The 18,515-nt window shown below is 41.4% G+C and overlaps 1 protein-coding gene across 1 annotated transcript in view; it reads right to left on the bottom strand.

Annotated features, from left to right (window-relative positions):
- The window catches only part of VWC2 (von Willebrand factor C domain containing 2), a 121,864-nt gene that overhangs the window by 84,800 nt on the left and 18,549 nt on the right, over window positions 1–18,515 (bottom strand). The window contains exon 2 of the mRNA XM_061197523.1: window positions 13,927–14,056. Coding sequence (XP_061053506.1) covers window positions 13,927–14,056 — 130 coding nt within the window. The remainder of the gene's footprint in view (window positions 1–13,926; window positions 14,057–18,515) is intronic.

The raw sequence follows: 18,515 nt of genomic DNA, 5'->3' as shown, positions 1-18,515 counted from the left end.
GGTATTTTACATCCCATGGACGCACCCACTGGAAGTCCTGGCTGAGAATATTCATCGCCTTGTTCTCCTGGAGATTGGGCGAGCTGTCCACGGGGCTATTTGTCTCACGCTGTCAGCCACTGACAGCTCATTTCTACCAGAACACATCCCATGGAAGGGTTCTGGATGCAATTCAAGTTACCTCTGGTAATGGCACCATTGATCAAGCTGTGGATGGGGTGCAGGTATCTGCCTGCCTTGGATGAATGGTTTTATTGTATCTTGTGAAAATTGATTTCCCTTTTGCTGAGGACACAGGCTGAAGGTATCTGAGACCACTGGATTAATGACCAAGTGGCTTTTAACAGATGAATGATGCCAAAGGAGTATGAATGGATAATCTTCTAGAGGACAAAGGGCCTTGCTTGTGAAATACAGCTGGAAATGTGACCTCTTCTGCAGCCACGATCCTCCCTCCTGGCTGAGGCTGGACCAGCTGCCACAGCATTTGTGGTACAGATTTAGGGCTTCCATGAAAGAAAATCTGGTGATGAGTAGTATTTTTTATTTTTTCTTTTTCTTTTTTTTTGCCACACCACACGGCTTGTGGGATCTTAGTTTCCCGATCAGACATTGAACCCAGGCTCTCAGCAATGAGAACACAGAGTCTTAACCACTGGACCGCCAGGGAATTCCCAGGGTATTTTTAAGAAGCACAACTTTTTTGTTGGTAAATATTTAAAAAACATTTTTAAAATTGAAGTATAGTTGATTTACAATGTTGTGTTAGTTTCCGGTGTACAGCAAAGTGACTCAGTTATACATACATACACATCTACTTTTTTCATTCTTTTCCCTTATAGGTTATTATGAAATATTGAGTATAGTTCCCTGTGCTATACAGTAGGTCCTTGTTCGTTATCTATTTTATAAGAAGCACACCTTTAAGTGGGGCCCCTAGGAGGCCAAGTGGGGAGAGAGAAGAAGGTCCTGAGAAGTGACTGGGCAGCAGGCACCTTGCATTTAATCCTCACAATAAGCCTGCCAGGCGCCCAGGGACCATCAGCCCATTTGCAGTTGAAGAAACTGAAGGGGATAAGCAAGTCCATCCAGGGCACACGGGTTCTGCTGGAGAGTCACGTCTGTCTAGCTCCAAAGCCGGGGTTTTCCAAGCTGCTTCTTCAAGGAATTTAGTCTAACTTGACAGCTCCACAGCCTGGACAAAGAGCATCTGTGAGCCGCGGTCTTTCCTCCAAGAGAGCCTAAGACCTGCCCATCTGCTGGCTCTGGGTCCCACCACTAGAAGAACTTCTTCCGTTCAAATACAAGTGTGCCTCTTCCATCCTAAAGACCCTTCTCTGGTGCCTCGTAGCCTCGAGTTTAAATCTGACCCCCTAACAAGGCATAATGATCATTCAAGAGCTAGTCTGTTCCATCCTTGTGCCCCTGCCTGGCAGGCCCCAGCTCTGCTTCCACCTCCAGGCCTGCAAGGCTATCCCAGCCCACAAACAGGGGGACCTTCACCCCTCCATCGCCCAGCCACCCCCGGGGCCACAATCCTCCCTGGCCCCTTCACAGCCTCCTCCCCCCTGGGGAAGTCACCCCTTCCCCTCCCATGCTCTTTCCCATTGCCATCTTATCTCCTGGCATACAGCAGAGGATCAATCAATATCTGCTGATTGAATGAATGAAACTCTTCTAAATCCATCATGTTACTTAACTGTCACAAAACATCCACAGATGTAGCTACATTTAATATGTCCATTTTCCAGAAAGGATACGGAGAAATCAGGTTACTTGATCAAATTCTTACTCTGAAGCCCTCATTGTATAACGGGGCAGTCCAATAACTGGTTTTCACATCAGTGATTTTCAGTAATCAAGAACCATGAAAGTTCTCTTTAAAGTTATTTTGTTAAGAAGGTAGAGAAGTAGAACACATTGTAGGAAAAATAGCATCGAAATACTGTAGAGTTTTCAGGCTTAATATTCAAACAATGGGCACAATTTTCTATAAATTAAATTAATGAAAGGTTAGCAATTTTATCATAGAACCAGAGATTTTACACTGTGCATGACCTCCTGTAAAACAACATGGCAATATGTATCAGGATGATAAAAATGTTCCAAGCCTTTGACCTAATCATCTCACTCCCGTGACGTTATCCTAATGAAATAATTCAAAAGCAAATAGAGGCCACACACATGGTGATGTTTTACTGCAGTATTACTCAGTTTTTTTCCTCTGCTTCCCTCACCACTTTCCTCATCATCCAACGAAAGCAGCAGACAGGTTATTTACAGACCACTTCCCCTCTAGATGGTGAGCTCATAAGGGCAGGAACCAGAACCTGACTCATCTTTGTATTTGATGTAAAATATATAATAAGTGCCTCTAACTTTTATAAAAGCAATATATAAGCACACACTCACACACATACATACACACAGACTCCTCTATAAAAATCTAAAAAAGAACCCAGCGTTCAACAAAAGAGCCAAAAGTTTAACAAAAGAACATGCTTAATTACATCAGAAGACATGTGATTCGGGTTCTGGGTTGTGAGAAGGACCCACAGGGGAATTAACCTCCTGTAGAAACAGGACAGAGAAGGTTTTCCAGGTGAGGACATTTGAGTGCCAGTCTTTATAAAAAGGGGGAGACTGGGAAGGGACTCCAGGTGGGTCCTCAGCAAGTTCAAAGGGCACGATGTAAACTGGAAGTGGTCAAGCCTCGTGGAGGCTGGTCTGTGACCTGAGCCCCAGATTGGTCTAAAATCCACGGCCAAATGCACCCAGACTCTAGGAAACATGCAAATAAAGCCACGGTCATACACTTTCTGCCTAGGTTCATGTGAGCACCTAACTCACGAAAGCACTTCATTGTGATAATTGGGTAGCAACGACTTCAGGGCAGTCTGTGTCTAACTTGATTTATTTATCTTAAAAATTAAGGTTTTGCCCCAATGTTTGCAAACAAAAGTGTCATTTTAAGCTATTCACAAATTTGCAAAGAGGAGCTGATAATTCAAAAATCTCCAGAGGAGATGAAAACAAATTAAGTTCCTGAAATCAAGAGATCAGCCCCGACCCAACCCTTCTCTGTGTCTAACTTGTCAGAAGTGAGCAGAGCTGAGAGCTGTCTGCACTCAGGACACCCAGCATCTTAGCCTGGCATGGACCTCAGCAAACCCAGAGCTGATTTTAGTTCACGAAGGAGGAGGAACACCATGGGGCATGCAAGTGCTTCTCTAAAGCATAAGTATCGATGCTCACTGGGCTCTGGGAGGATTCATGGAATACGATCTGAATCATTACTCCCACTAAACCAAAATGTAAGTAAACACACGGATAAGAAATCTGCTAGCACTTTGGAGTTAAGTTCTTGGTCTACATTGGGAAACACTAACAAGGAGGTGAATAAAGCTTTTACATTAAAAAAAATCTATTTAGAGTGCCATTTGCATCAACATGGATGGACCTAGAGATTATTATACTAAGTGAAGTAAGTCAGAAAGAGAAAGACATAGCATATGATATCACTTACATGTGGAATCTAAACTGTGATACAAATCAACGTATCTATGAAACACAAACAGACTCAGAGACATAAAGAACAGACATGTGGTTGCCAAGGGCGAGGGGGGAGGGAGAGGGAAGGAGTGAGAGCTTTGGATTAGCAGATGTAATCTAGTATATACAGGATGGATAAACCACAAGGTCCTACTGTACAGCACAGGGAACTATATTCAATATCCTGTAACAAACAATAATGGAAAAGAATATAAAAAAGAATATATATATAATACTGAGTTACTTTGGTGTACAGAAGAAATTAACACAACATTGTAAATCAACTGTACTTCAATAAAATTGAAAAAAAAAAAAGCACACTGAACCAGGAAAAAATATACCATATGGCTTATATCAGCAAGTTACAAAATCATTGTGATCAGATTTAAATTCTCTTCATTTTAGTTTTTTTTTAACATAAAAAAATAAGGCCAATAATAAACAATTCTACACCTCCAGAGACTATAAATTGGAATGAGAAAAAAAAAACTTTATTTAGGTATTATTTTTTAGGAAAATTGCTTATTAGGAAGTCATTTCCTCTGGGGCGTTTCTCTGGGTAGGTGATATTTATTAAGTTTCTCTTTTCTGCTTCGGCTGCTAGAAAACTTATTGTCAGCTCTGCAGACCGTCTTTAACAACGCGTTGTTATGAAACACAGGGTGATGGGGAGTGTGTGTCTGTACTAACCTTTTCTCACTTGCCATTCAACAGTCATTTTCTCTCTGCCTTGAGATTTCAATTTTTAAAATATTACATACAACATATTTCTATAAACTCTAAAATCTCTAGAAAAACAACAAAAATGCATCAAAATCTCAAAAAGATCTTATTCATGCCTAAAGCTGTACAGCTCCACTGTGTGCTTCTTATTAAACTTGACTGGGAGGAAAAATTTTTTAAAAAGTGAGAAAATGAGCACCTCAAAGCAGTGATTCTCCAAGGGTGGTCCCAAGACCAGCAGCACCAGAAACACCAAGGGAGGCACCTATCAAAAATGCAAATTCTCAGGCTCCACGCCAGACTAACTGGATCAGGAATTCAGGGGAGGGGGCACGTCAGTGAATCTGTGTTATAACAAGTCCTGGAGGTGATGCTTACCAGGGTTGAGCAGGGTGAACCCTGCCTCCTGGGCTCTGGGATCCCAGAAGAGCACGATACCTGCATGAGATCTGGATGTACCCAGCGACCTCCATTCTCCCTGCATCTGCAGCCCCGTGTCCTGGGAAGTTGGGTCATCGTGAGGGAGAGTCTAGAATGACACGGGGGAGTGCAGCACTGAAGGGGGCAGAGACGTGTCCACACCGCGAGGGAAGAATACAGAAGAGGGGTTTGTGTGGGCTGCATGTCTGTGTCATGCACGGGGCTCCAGAGCACAGGAAGTCTAGAAAACCCCATGGGCCTCTATGGGTTTGTGTGTCTGCAACCCTCTATGGCATCCTAGCTCTTCAAGGTACATAACGGTATATACTTAGAAGGACCTCAGCTTCTATAGGCTTAATGAAAAGATTTCATAGTTATCAAAGGCACCAGTACAGGGTTTGAAAAGGCACTCTCTCAGGGAATATGAAAAGATGTGTAATCAAGGCTGGCCTTAGAAGTCAATCAAAGGAAATTACAAAAATTTCACTTGTCTATCATTTAAAAAGACTATCCATATTTTTAGCAGCTTTATCGAGGTATATTTTAAACACCATAAAACTCACCCCTTCTAAGTGTACAATTGAATGATCTTAGTAATCAACCCAGTTAATAAACATTCTCTCACCTCAGTAAATTCCCTCCTGCCCATCTGTGATTAATTCCCCTCTCTGGTCCTAGCTCTAGGCCACCACTGAGGGGCTTTCTCCCTGTGTAAATTTGCCCTCTCTAGACATTCCAAATAAGTAGAATCATACAATATGTGGTGTTTGCAACTAGTTTCTTTCATTTAGGATGTTTTTGAGGTTCATGCATTTTGTAGCATATATTTATCATTTGCTGATCTCTTTTTATTGGTGGATCTCTATTGCGTGGATATAATCACGTTGTTTATCCATTCACCAGCTGATGGACATTTGGGTTATTTCTATTTTTTTTTGGCTATGAAGGATAATACTGCTATGAATATTTACCTACACACCTTTGCATAGACATGTGTTCAGTTTCCTGGGATTGAATTCCAGGATGGAATTGCTAGGACAGATAAAAGTTTTTGTTTCACTTTTTAAGAAAATGCCAAACTGTTTTCCAAAGCACATGAACCATTCCCACCAGCAATGCTTGAGGGTTCCAGTTTCTCCACATCTGTGCCAACACCTGATGTTGTCTATCTTTTTGATTAGAACCATTCTAGAGGGCGTATACTGGTATCTCACTGTGCCTTTAATTTTTATTTCCCTAAGGACCAAGGAGGTTGAGCATATTTTTATGTGCTTATTTACCATTTGTTTACCTTCTTCCCTGAATTGTCTGTTCAAATCCTCTGTCCATTTTTTATTGGGTTGTTCATCTTCTTATTGAGCTGTATGAGTTCTTTATATATACTGGATACAAGACTTTTATCAGGTATATAATTTGTAAACATTTTCTCACTGTCTGTAGCTTATATTTTCATTTTTGTAATGAGGTATTTTGAAATGTGAAAGCTTTTAATTTCTATGATATTCAATTTATCAGTTTTTTTCCCTTTCATGAGCTGTGATTTTGGTGTTGAATCTAAGAACTCTTTGCCCAACCTAAGGTCATGAAGATGTTCTATTTTTAATAATATAAAAATTATATAGTTTAAACTCTTACATTTAGGTCTGTGATTCATTTTGAGTTAATGTTTGTATATGGGGTGATCTAAGTAAGGATCTAAGTTAATTTTTTTCTTTTTTTCACAAGGGTGTCTAATAACCCCAGCACCATTTGTTGAAAAGGCTGTTCTTTCATTCTTTCCCTGTTGAAATGCCTCTTGGTGAAAAATAAATAGGTAAGGATTTACATTCTGGATTTATTTCTAAACTTTCAATTCTGTTCCATTATTGCATGTCTATCCTTACACCAATACCACCGTATATTGATTATTAAGACTTTATAATATGTTATGAAATTGGATAGTGCAAATTCTCCAGTTTTGTTCATTTTCAAATTGTTTTGTCTATCCTTTATGTTCCATAGGAATTTTAAGATCAGCTTGTCAATTTCTACCCAAAAAGTGTGTTGGGATTTGTATAGAATTTCATTGAATTTATAGATCAATTTGGTGACAACTGCAATCTTGATGATATTAAGACTTCTACTCATAAAATGTCTCTCCATTTATTTATATCTCTTTTCAGTAATAATGTGTAGCTTTCAGTGTATAAATCTTGCACATCTGTTGGTAATTTATTCCTTAGTATTCTATTCTTTTTGATGCTATTACAAGTGGAGCTATTTTCTCAATTTCTTTTTTATTGTCCATTGCTAGTGGTTCACTGCTTGCTACAAAAAAATGACTTTGTATATATTAATCTGGTGTTATTCTTCATTAGTTCTAATAGTTGTGTGTGTGTGTGTGTAATCCTTGGAATTTTTCAAATATTTTTCATGGCATCTCTGAGTAAAGGCAATTTTACCTCTTAATTTGCTTTATTGTATTTTTTTTCTTTCTTTCTTCTTCTTTTTTACCCCACCATGTAGAACCTCCACTACAGTACTGGATAAAAGTGGTAAAAGTGGATATTCTTGCCTTCTCCTAGATCTTATTGGTGAAACATCCAGTCTTTCACCATTAAGTAGGATGTTAGCTATAGCTATAGATTATTAATAGTTGCCCTTTATCAGGATAAGAAATTTCACTTTTGCTATTTTGTTGAGAGCTTTAATCATGAATGAGTGTTGAATACTGTCAAATACCTCTTCTCCATTTTTGAGGTCATTTTTCTTATTCTTTATCTTTTTGATAATATGCATATTACACTAATTGATTTTTCAGATAGTAAACCAACCTTGCATTCCCAGGATAAATTTCACTTGGTTATAGTGTATTATCCTTTTTATGGTGCTGGATTCAGATTGTTAATATTTTGTTAAGGAGTTTTCCATATATAATCATGAAAGAAATTGATCTGTAGTTGTATTTTTGTGTGTGATACCTTTGCTTTGCTTTAGTACCAAGACCATAAAAAACACACAGAATAAATTGAGAAATGTTCCTTCATCTTTAGTTCGTGAGTGAGTTTGTGAAGGATTGGTGTTACTTTTTCTTTAAATATTTGACAAAATATTTAAAATGAATCTATGTAGGTTTGGATTTTTATTTGTGGGAAGCTTTTGATTACAAATTTGAATTTTTATTTCTTTTAGGGCAATTCAGAAATGAACTGAGTTAGTTTTAGTAATTTGTGTTCTCTTAGAAATTTGTCCATTTCTTCCAACTTGTCCAATTTGTTGGTATAAAGTTGTTAATAATATCGCCTTATATTCCTTTTCATTTTCGTAGGGTCAGTAGTAAGGTCCCCTCTTTCCATCTTGATTTGTCTCTCCTCTGATTTTTTCTTAGTTTAGTGAAAGTTTTGTCAATTTTACTGATGTTTTCAAAGTCCCAAGTTTCAAAGAGCTAACTTAACTGATTTACTTTCTCCTAAGCTTTTCCTATTTTCTATCCTATTTATTTCTGCTCACGTTTTTGTTACTTTCTCTCTTTCACTGTGTGCTATGCTTTTAGAATACTTTGCTTTTCTTCCACTCATTCCTTAAGGTGGAAGCTTACATATTTATTGGAGAGCTTTCTTCTTTTCTGATATAGGTGCTTAAAGCTGTAAATTTCCCTCTAATCACTGCCTTAGCACCATCCCATACATTTTAGTATGGTCTGTTGCTATTTGTACTAGTTCAAAATATTTTCTAATTTCTCTGTGATTTCTTCATTGACACATGGGTTATTCAGAAGTGTGCTATATAATTTGTAAATATTTGCAAATTTCCCAGATTTCTTCTGTTATCGATTCTGCTGAGCTCTGTTATGTTCAAAGAATAAAGTTTGCATGAGTAAGTTCTTTACATTTATTAAGATTTGTTTTATGTCCTGACATATGGTCTACCCTGGAGAATGTCCACCAATTTGAAAAGCATTCTTCAGTGGCTGGGTGCCATGTTCCACATATACGTCAGTTAGGTCAAGTTAGTTGACAGTGTCATTCAAGTCTTCCATATCCTTGCTAATTTTCTGTCTAGATTTTCTGTGAATTATTGACTAGCTTGTTGAAATTTCCAACTATGATTAAGTTTCTATTTCTCCTTTGAATTCTGTCAATTTTTATTTTCTGTATTTTGAGGTTCTATTATTAAGTGCATATACATTTTTTATTTGTTTTCTACAAGTTTTCTGGCTTTATATTCCTCTGATCCTCCCTGACTGCCTTTTTTAAGTTAAATAAATATTTTTAGTGTGCTATGTTTACTTCCTTTGTTCATTTTCTTAGTGATTGTTCTAAGAATAAAAATATGCATCTTAATTTATCTCAATCTACTTCAGATTAATACTAGATTAATCTCACTAAAATAGGAAATCCAATTTATTGGTCTCTCGTGACTCTACACCAAGAGCAGGCCCTATCACAGAACTACAATGTTACAAAAGTAGTGGTGAGTGGCAGCATCCCAGTACATACAACTCAGTGAGAAAACTTGTGTGTATGATTAGTGGAACTAGAAGAAGGACACAGAGGTCCACAGAGAGTGGGAATCCCTTTATATTTTTCTTTCTACTTTTCATCTCTACTTTTTCATCTCTCTACTTTGTTTTGCTGTGTTAGAATGGTTTATTCATTTGTCAGATATATGCATTGCATATATTTTTCCCAACAGGTGAGCTGCTTTGCATTGGTTTAATAGTGTTGTTTGATGAACAGAGGTTTTTAATTTTAATAAAGTCCAATGTATCAATTCTTTCCATATGGTTAGTGCTTTTAGTATCTTTTTAAATTAACTTTTGCCTAATCAAAATCATAAAGATGTTCTATGTTTTCCTCTGAAAGCATTATTTTAACTTTCATATTTAAATCTGTAATCTATTTGGAACTGTTTTTTTTTGTACAGTGTGAGGAAGAAATCAACATTTATCTTCATATTGCTCCCAACTGACCTAGTAGCATTTATTGGAAAGATCACCCCCTCCCCACTATACTGCAGGATCAGCTTCATCATGTATCTAGAGGTCTTTTATGCCTAAGTCTTTTCTGACTCTATTCTGCTCCTGTTTGTCAGTCTTTTGATCTTTGAGACAGTACCACAGTGTGTTAATCACTTTTACAGTGTGCATTTTACAGCTTTGTTGTTCTTCTTCTGTATTTCACTGGCCAGTTTTTAACTTGTCTCTCCATGTGGATTTTAAAATCAATTTGGTAATATGCACAAAAAAAGTCAGTGTATGTTTTTTTTTACTGGAATTATGCTGAATACATAGATTTTATTTATTTAATAGAATAATTTGAGGCTGCTGACATCTTTACATTAGTGAGTTTTCCAATCATGAATATTGTCTATCCTTTCATTTACTGAGGATTTCTTTAATTTCTCTCAATAAAGCTTTAAGATTTTTAAGTGTGGCAATCTTGTCCAATTTTGTTAGATTTACTTCTAATTATTTGGTATGTATGGTGTCATTTGAAAGAGTAGTTTTTAATTCATTTCTATTTGTTTGTTGCTGGTATCTAGACATAGAGCTGATTTTTACAAATTGATTTTGTAAAACAAACTTGGTATAATCAAGTATTAATTCTGATATTTGTAGTTTCCTTTATTTTTTTTATGGACAAGATCATGTCATCTTAAATAATGATCAAGTGTTTCCACAAGATTGGTATTATCTCTTTGGTAAAAATTTTGGAAAAATGTAATGTTGAAGCCATATGAGGGGAGTAGGCTTTTCCTTGTGAGAAGGATCTTGATATGAATCACACACACACACACACACACACACACATCATTAAGTGCTGTCCAACTCACTACATGTGGTTTAATTATGATCTTATCCTACTGTCTGAAATATACAAGAGAAAAACAAAAACAACCATGTCTAATTCTTAGTGCTTCTCACGTTTTCCGTGAAAGTGCTTCTAATAATTTGAAGTCTCCATACTTATCTTAAAAATTTCATAGAAGTTTTCATTTTCCTCCAAAAATAGCCATATTCATTTTCTGGTGGAAATAAAGTTCTAAATAACTACCATCAAGGAGTGCTGAATACTTCAGGGAGATATACCTACACTCAGTGGCTTTGTGCTTTTGGTGTACATATTCCCCATTGGGTATAATATTCCACGTTGGAGAATCAGTGCTAATCCCAACAAGGCCCTCCTATTTCAACATCAATGTCTTATATTTGTCAGTTTCCTTCCTTTGAATGTTTAAAGTAAGGTAAGGTGCACACATGCAGGATGGAAGTCTTCTGATCTCCGGCTTGAAGGGAATGTGTGCTGTGAACGTGAGGCTCATCTGAGGTACACCAGCACCAGAGAAAACCTGAAATCCTGAAAGTCAATAGAACACTCACTGTTTGTATCAGTAGGAAAAATCCGAAACCAGTCCCAAAGAAAAGAAAATCCTTGGGAGATTGATCTATACAAATCAGCAAAGTGACTCTTTTAAGTTGTATGTGATTTGTGATCATTTATTTATATTCCAGGCATTCTTGATTTCAAACTTTTGTTCCTTTGATGCAAGTGACTTTGGCAGCTTGCAGCTGAATCGTGATTTTCCTTTCCATCCAAGCTAAGTCTATCCAAGCATTTAATTTTACAAGGCATCACTTTTGATGTCCTGTAATCTGTGATCTATCAGATGTATAACTTTTTCTTATTGAAAACATTGATTTTTGTGCACAGCAGTAGGATGATGGACTACTGTCAATTATTCACTAATCTCAACCAATTATTACAGGACGTTCATTTCTGATAGAAACTGTTCTCATTTTTCAAGCAAATTTTTCAGTAAGAATTCCAAACACCATTTGCCCTGTCAAGATCAGAATACCCTACAGCTAGAGACAGATGAAAGACAGATTATATCTAGTGAATACGTTACAACAAAACTTAAGAGTACTTACATGATTAGACATTTAAATTTATTTCTGGGTGTATTCCTGAAAATAAAAAGTTGTTGCTGTTTTGATATAATTGGATCAAACCTTTGAATACAAATCCTTTTGTATCCTGTAATCTTTCTTAATCTAGTTTTAAAAAACATATTTATCCTCCTTCTAAGAATCTTTAATACAATACCCCCAATCCTGCCTTATTTCATTCTATGCTGTCTCTCAAAGTGTAAAGGCAATGGCAGAGCATTTAGAAGTTTGCTATCAGGGCAACAACCATCTCTCTCCCCAGACCATCAGTGCAACATTAAAACATTCTGTGAATCTCTGACTATACCGTATTTATACAGGTTTTACTTTTGAACATTGTTTGCTTATTCAAACAATAAAATTATATCTTAATGTTAAAAACTGAATCAAACAGAAATAAGTGACTTTAAATCTTTATAAAATTTTAACATATCCACACATGATAAAGAATTAATTCAAATAATTTCTAAGTTCTCTAACTCTATACCCTAAGTGGGATATATCTTAAGGGCAAAAAGAACTGCAAAAAAATCTTGAACTTTAACCAGTAGGTTTCATGCTGGTTGTGGTATAAATAGAAGGTATCCTGTGTGTACTATGAAAAAGAACAAATAAGCAAATGTATTGACAGTGTTGGGTTATATACAGAGATAGGGAGAGAAGGGAACAGAGACAGAGCTCAAAAGAGATAAAGCAAATAAAACGGCAAAATGTGAATAATAGGTAAATACAGCGAAGGGTATACCTCTGTTCTTTGTGCTATTTATCAACTTTTCTGTAGGTTTGAAACTTTTCTAAAGTTTCGGGGATTGAAAAAATCCTCAAGGATGGAAATCTTATATTTCCATCTTTTGTAAACATCGAAACGAGGATTCCCTGACTGTCTAAGGCCAAAACTTTTTGGTTTTTTTTTTTTGTCCTAACTGACAAGAGCGACACAATATCCTGCATACTTAAGATGCCAACTATTTGAGCCACTTATATTCAAGCCATTCACTAAGTATCATTGACTCGGGAAGGCTCAGTCATGCCGCCTCGTGCAGTGTGCTGCAGCCTGGACCTCAGTCGTTGTGGTCTCCTCACCAACCCCAGGCACCAGCGCCCCCTCCCCATGCTTACTTCACTCCACACCGCCGGTGGAGATGCTACCACCATCCTGCTTCCACAGAAGCTTCACTTCCTCTTCTATTGATTCCTTTCAAGAGTTTTAAAATTTCCCGTGGTGAAATCTGGGTATCTGTGCACACTTGGTGAAAGGCATCCGTGGAACCTCAAAGGCCACACAGTGGGCATGACTGCAGAATCTCAGAATTGCCACAGACACTAATAGCGGCCCCGTGTAACCATCAGCCACTGACAAAGCCCACACCACATGGCCTGATGTCCAGCCACCCCACAGAAGACGAGCTGGTAACCTCAGAGGTGAGCCCCTCCCGTCTCTGAAATGCTCAGGCCATGGAGTTGCCTTCATCTTTTTGAGACACTCTGCCCTGGCTTCGTCCTAGCACCGTGGCCTTGGGGCCACACAGAGACAGCCCAACCCTCTCCCAAGGCAGGACCCTCATGTACTTGAAGATGTGGTCTTATGTCCAGAGTCTGCTCTCTTCTAAGCTGCGCTCAACTGCTTCATTCAACCACCATCCTGAGCCGCGGGTCTTCATCCCATCCTCCCTGGGAACCCACTCTTCTCAACACCCTCTTAAAGTGATGCCCAGATGCACGCAGCATCCCAGGTACAAAGTACTTATCCTTTAGGATGAGGAAACACTCTCCCTTGCTAACCAAGGCCATCCTGCCATTTTCTTTCATAAAGCAGACAAGGCTTTTGATCTCCCCCAGGCTCTCACTGGGAGTAAGAGGGGGTTCTCTTCCTGCCGAAGTTGTTTGTGAAAAATATTCAACGATGTTTCACATTTAATCCACTTAGTAATGAAAAGTAAATGAGTCCAACAGGCATGTTTGATTTGTCTCGGAAAGAGAGAAACTGCTTTGCAAGAACAAACAAAGTTAAATTAAAATAAGTGACTCTCCTCAAGAGTGGAAATTGAATTTTGCCCCAAAGAACTAAACGTGTGTAAAACACTGTGCTGACACCGATAAGAGAGAGCAGGCCCTCCTGGAGCCCAGTTCCCGCGGGTCCCCGGGGCCCAGAGGGCAGGAACCCGCGTGCAAGGGCGTGGATGCAAATACTGAAACTCACATGCATCCTGCAGTGCATCTCGCACTGCATCCCGTGCTTCATCGGCGGGAAGCACGCAGGGACCCCTGCGTGATCGCGGGCCCGACGCGCATCCACCTACCGTTTTTGCAGATTGGGCAGCACTGGTCGGGCTCGTACACGGGGTCCACGCACTCGGTCTGTGGACACGCGGACACCGCGCACAGCACTTCCCCGCTGGCCTCGCAGCGGCACCGCTCGCACGGCGACACCTGCAACACAGGCCACGGTCAGGGCGGTGTCTCCATCCTCGGCCCTGAAAGTCACACACTCACCAGCCCCGGGGTCCCAGAGCGTGAGGACGGGGCTGGGGCTGAGCAGGCTTCCCTGGGAGGAAGGGGGGGGGCACACCGATGGGGCCTGGGATACTCACTCCCTCCCAGCTCCACACCTGAGCCTCTGTATTTTTCTCAACCCACATAGTGAGCTTCTTTATAAGCTTTGTGTTGAAGAAAGGGTTTTGTTTCTTAAAAAAATAAATAACACGTCATACTGAATTCTTGCCCACCCAGGCATCCTGCAGGTGAACCCCTTTCCCACAGCTCTGCCCAGGGCCACTCACCCAGCCAGCCCAGCCCACCCCCAGCATCTCTGCTGTGAGAAGACAGCAGAACAGGGCAGGAAGGGCGGGGTAAGGGAAGGAGAAATGGGGGGCTTCTCAGGGCCGGGGACCCGGCCGGGAGCCGTCCCAACGTGATCTCATGTCAGTCTCATGGCAATACTAAACACCCCTACTAACATGATCGCCCCAGTTTCTGGCGAGGAAACTGAGACCCAGAGGCATCAGGCCACAGGCTGTGGGCAGACCTTTCATCAGAGACAGGGCTCCAGCTCGAGTCCAAGGCCTCTCAGGGGTCATCACCCAGTGTCACCATGGCCTTCATCTCCAGGCTCCAACTGGCCTCGCTGCACTTTCCAGCCACTGGCCCCAATTCTACCATTTTGGATAGCTCCAATCAAGCATAATGGCCATTCCTGGCAATGCTGGACACTGCCAACAAATCCTCCTGTCGTAACTCAGGCAGGCCGTGATGGGGATGATTTCTTTTTTCCTGGAAACCACCCACAGAGTGGTTTTTCATCTGGGTTGACCCATGACAAAGCAGAAACAGCACATGTGGACCCAGCAATTGGAAGCTGTGATGTGGAAATACGTGCTTTAAAGGACAGTGCGGATGGGACGGGGGGTGCCAAACAGTTTTCTGGGCAGGGAGGCCCCACTTGACTTTTGCGTACAACACGAGTGGCACGACCAGCGCTACACAAACAGCACTCTCAATGCTCCCTTGGTCTATACCGTGCAAAAACCCAAAACTGCAATCTCCACCAAGCGGCCTGGTTACTGCATGAAGAAAAAGCTCAATTTGTACTTAAAGGCACTAGACCACTGTCTGGCTGGGAGTCACGACTTAGGGGTGTGTGTGTGTGTGTGTTCACGCTTAGAAAGTAATAAAAGAAAGAAAATACTGAAAAAAAGACTTTAGAGTGGCCAGGGACAAAATCTTGACTTGGTCTGCATTATAGCCTTAGAAGTTAAAATCAATCTTACAACAATGTAAAGGCACGTTTGTGAGAAGCAGTGCTGGCACAAGAAGGTTCTCTCGCTACCAGAACAAGCATCTCTCTGCCCCCGCTCTCTTCCTGTCCTTGTCTCCTACCAGTTCTCTTTTCAGCCTGTAGCATCCTTGAGTCCAGGGTGGGTTTACTCAGCAAGCAGGATAAGAAAAGGATTCGGAATTTTAAAAGCAGAGACCCTGAGTTGCACAGGATGTAACTGAGCAGGACCCTATGGGTCCTTCCCAGAATAGACCCTCACCCATGTCCTCAGCCTGTCTTTTGTCTGTAGAAAAACTTTAGCCAAAGAGTAAATTTAATCAGAGAAGTGAGAAAATGCAGAAAGAAAGGAAAACAGTCAAGCAAGACAAAATAATACTTTAGCCCTTAAACAAAGTCAAGGACCTTTATTTTAGTTCCTCCTCAAGGCTTATAGACAATATTCTGAGCCGTGTCCTTTGAGCTGTTTTGCAGATACTGACATCCCCACTGGGTGGGAGAAGTTAGCTGCAAGCTGCCCACCAGCACGGAGACCCCAGACCAGCTGGAACCAGGAGGTTGATGAGGCCGACTCCCGATGACCTCACCAGCAGCCAATCAGAAGAATGTCCACGAGGTGACCACGCCCTGCTTCTGGAACACTGTAAGACTCCTCACTACCCCCTCCAGGGCGGGACACACAGTCTGGAGGGCACTCGCCCGCTGGGTCAGATGGTGGGAAGGCAGCCCCTGCCCTGGGTGAGATGAGGACAGTCCCATCTGGAGGGCTGGATAGTCAGGAAGGAGCAAGAGGGCCGGGGATGACTGAGGTCTGTCCTCAAGAAAGGGGCACAGCCCTTCCTGTTCTGGAAGGCTGTGGGCAGACCCTTCATCAGAGACAGGGCTCCGGCTCGAGTCCAAGGCCCTTCCCACCCCTTCCTGTTCTGCAGGAAGCAGGAAAAAGCCCCACTTCGGTTTGGAATTTGAAAGGAGAGAAGGGCCCTTCTGTCCTGTCCCCAGGACAGGGCTTCAGGAGAACAACAAAGGTGCAACTTCAAATCAGAAAGGCATCATCACAGGCCCCGAGGAGCCCCTCCTGGCCGCTTCCTGGGCAGGCCTGCCAACTAAACGCTCCTTCCTGCTCTGGGCCTGAAACATCGCCCTCTCCAACCACAAAGCCATGCTCAAACCACACACGCAGCCGGGACTGCTAAATTCTGAAAGGTCTGCAACGTGATCAAAAATTGAACTGTGGGTTTTACTATCACTACACATTTGGAAATCCTGCTTCAACTATGTGGAGATTTGTTTACTTCTCAAAAATCAGAGCTGAGGCTTAGAGTCGGGGTCACGAGTGTGTGTGTCCCTCCCCGGCCTCAGCTCCCGGCACTGCTCTGCCTGCCCCAGCCCACTCGTGTGGCTGGGATCCGCCCCACACCCCATGGTAGCAGATGGGGCAGCCGGCTCCGGCGTCTGGGACCCTGGTGGGAGGTCGGCCTGCCCAGGCCCTGATTGGATTCCACATGCTGCTCTGATTCCAGGCACCAGGTCTGAGCATCACCCAAGCCGAACAGCCCTCAGATACCAGCTCAAGCACCAGAAGGCCTCCTGTCAACCCATGTTCTTTGCCCTTCTGTGCAAACCGAAGGTAAGAATGCCCAGTGCATTGCTGGATCTGCGAGCAGGAACATGAGCTTCTAAGGTGTGTTTCTGCAATCCTGCCTGCTAGCAATAGCCACCTACACCTTGTATAACACGCCTAATGACAGAAATGCCGTCCTCTGCAATCTTCCAGTTACAAATCAAGTTCTGTACAGAACTTAGATGAAGCACCTAGAGGAACACCCAGGCATCTGAGGAAGAGGAGTCATTCTCAAGGTACCCACTATGGGCTGGAGCAGTCAACCGTTGTGCTGGAGAAAAAGAGCACAGTCTCGCAGAATTGGGAGTGAGAGTAAAGGGGAGCTCTGTGCTATTCATTCATTCATCCCAGTCCTGAGCCCAGACTGATGAGACCCACTTGTGCTAGTTCCAGGAAGGTGGGAACATGGGTGATGGCTGGGGGTCAGAGGGGGAGGGGTTAGGAAGGCTGGCGAAGGGCCAGCGCCTGGACCAGCCTCGGATCCAGGTACGGACGCTGAGGGCTCTCACTGGCCCCCTCTGCTTTCAGACTCACCCCAGCAACTGTGCCTTATGAACGACAGTGCTGCAAAGTGGATCTAACCTGAAGCAAAACCATGAAGAACAGACATGTCTGAGCATGTTTTCCACGAAGCAGCCGTGAATACAAAGTGCACAGCCGAGGCGAAAGAAAGATCTTAACTTGATGGTAGCTAAAGTATTTGCATAATTAGTTGGACCCTTAAAATGCTCAGTAATGATATACATGTCTGTATCACATGTACGTGGGCAGTAAGGACTGTAAAACACATATTGAGCCTGTTTCTAAACAACTAAGTAGGAACAAGCAATATAATTTACATGGGAAACAGTTCTCAGATGTAGAATGAGGCCTTCCTAATGGATACTGCTTACATTCAGGGCCTCATACATAAAGGATCTACATGAAGTAAGTGGTGGTTTGGGAGGATCTTCTATACGAGTTGTTTGTTAACAGTTGTATTTTATCTCATATATTTCACATTTATGGACTCAGGTGCAGTTAGGTATCTATCTATAAGGAGCTTTGCCTTGTGTCATTTCATAACCATGAGAAGGACCAGGCTCTGAAATACAGCAGAAGGCAGGTTGAATTTGAATCCCACTCTTGTCTGTGTCCCAAATGTCTTTCCACTCTGGAAGGCAGAAACTTATTTCATACATGTACTCTTTCTTGTCTGATTTCTTTCACTCAGCATAGTTATTTTGAGTTGTGTCTGTGCTGTATCCTGTCATTCCTTTTTGACAATATTCCATTGTATAGACACGCTACAGTTTGTTTATCCATTTACTTGTTTATGGACATTTGGGTTGTTTCTAGTTTGGGGCTGTTACCCATAAAGCTGCTATGAAAATTCATGCACAAAAAAAAGAAACTAATTTCCAGACACTTCCTCCTGCTCTATCCTGCCTACACAGCTGCACCTTCCACCACCCAGCAGAATGCCCACCTATTTGGGAAGGACAACATACTTTTCT

Source organism: Eubalaena glacialis, chromosome 8 (genome assembly GCF_028564815.1).
Source record: "Eubalaena glacialis isolate mEubGla1 chromosome 8, mEubGla1.1.hap2.+ XY, whole genome shotgun sequence".
Lineage (NCBI taxonomy): Eukaryota > Metazoa > Chordata > Mammalia > Artiodactyla > Balaenidae > Eubalaena > Eubalaena glacialis.
The sequence above is the reverse complement of the archived record's forward strand: the minus strand, read 5'-3'. Positions and strand labels throughout refer to the sequence as shown.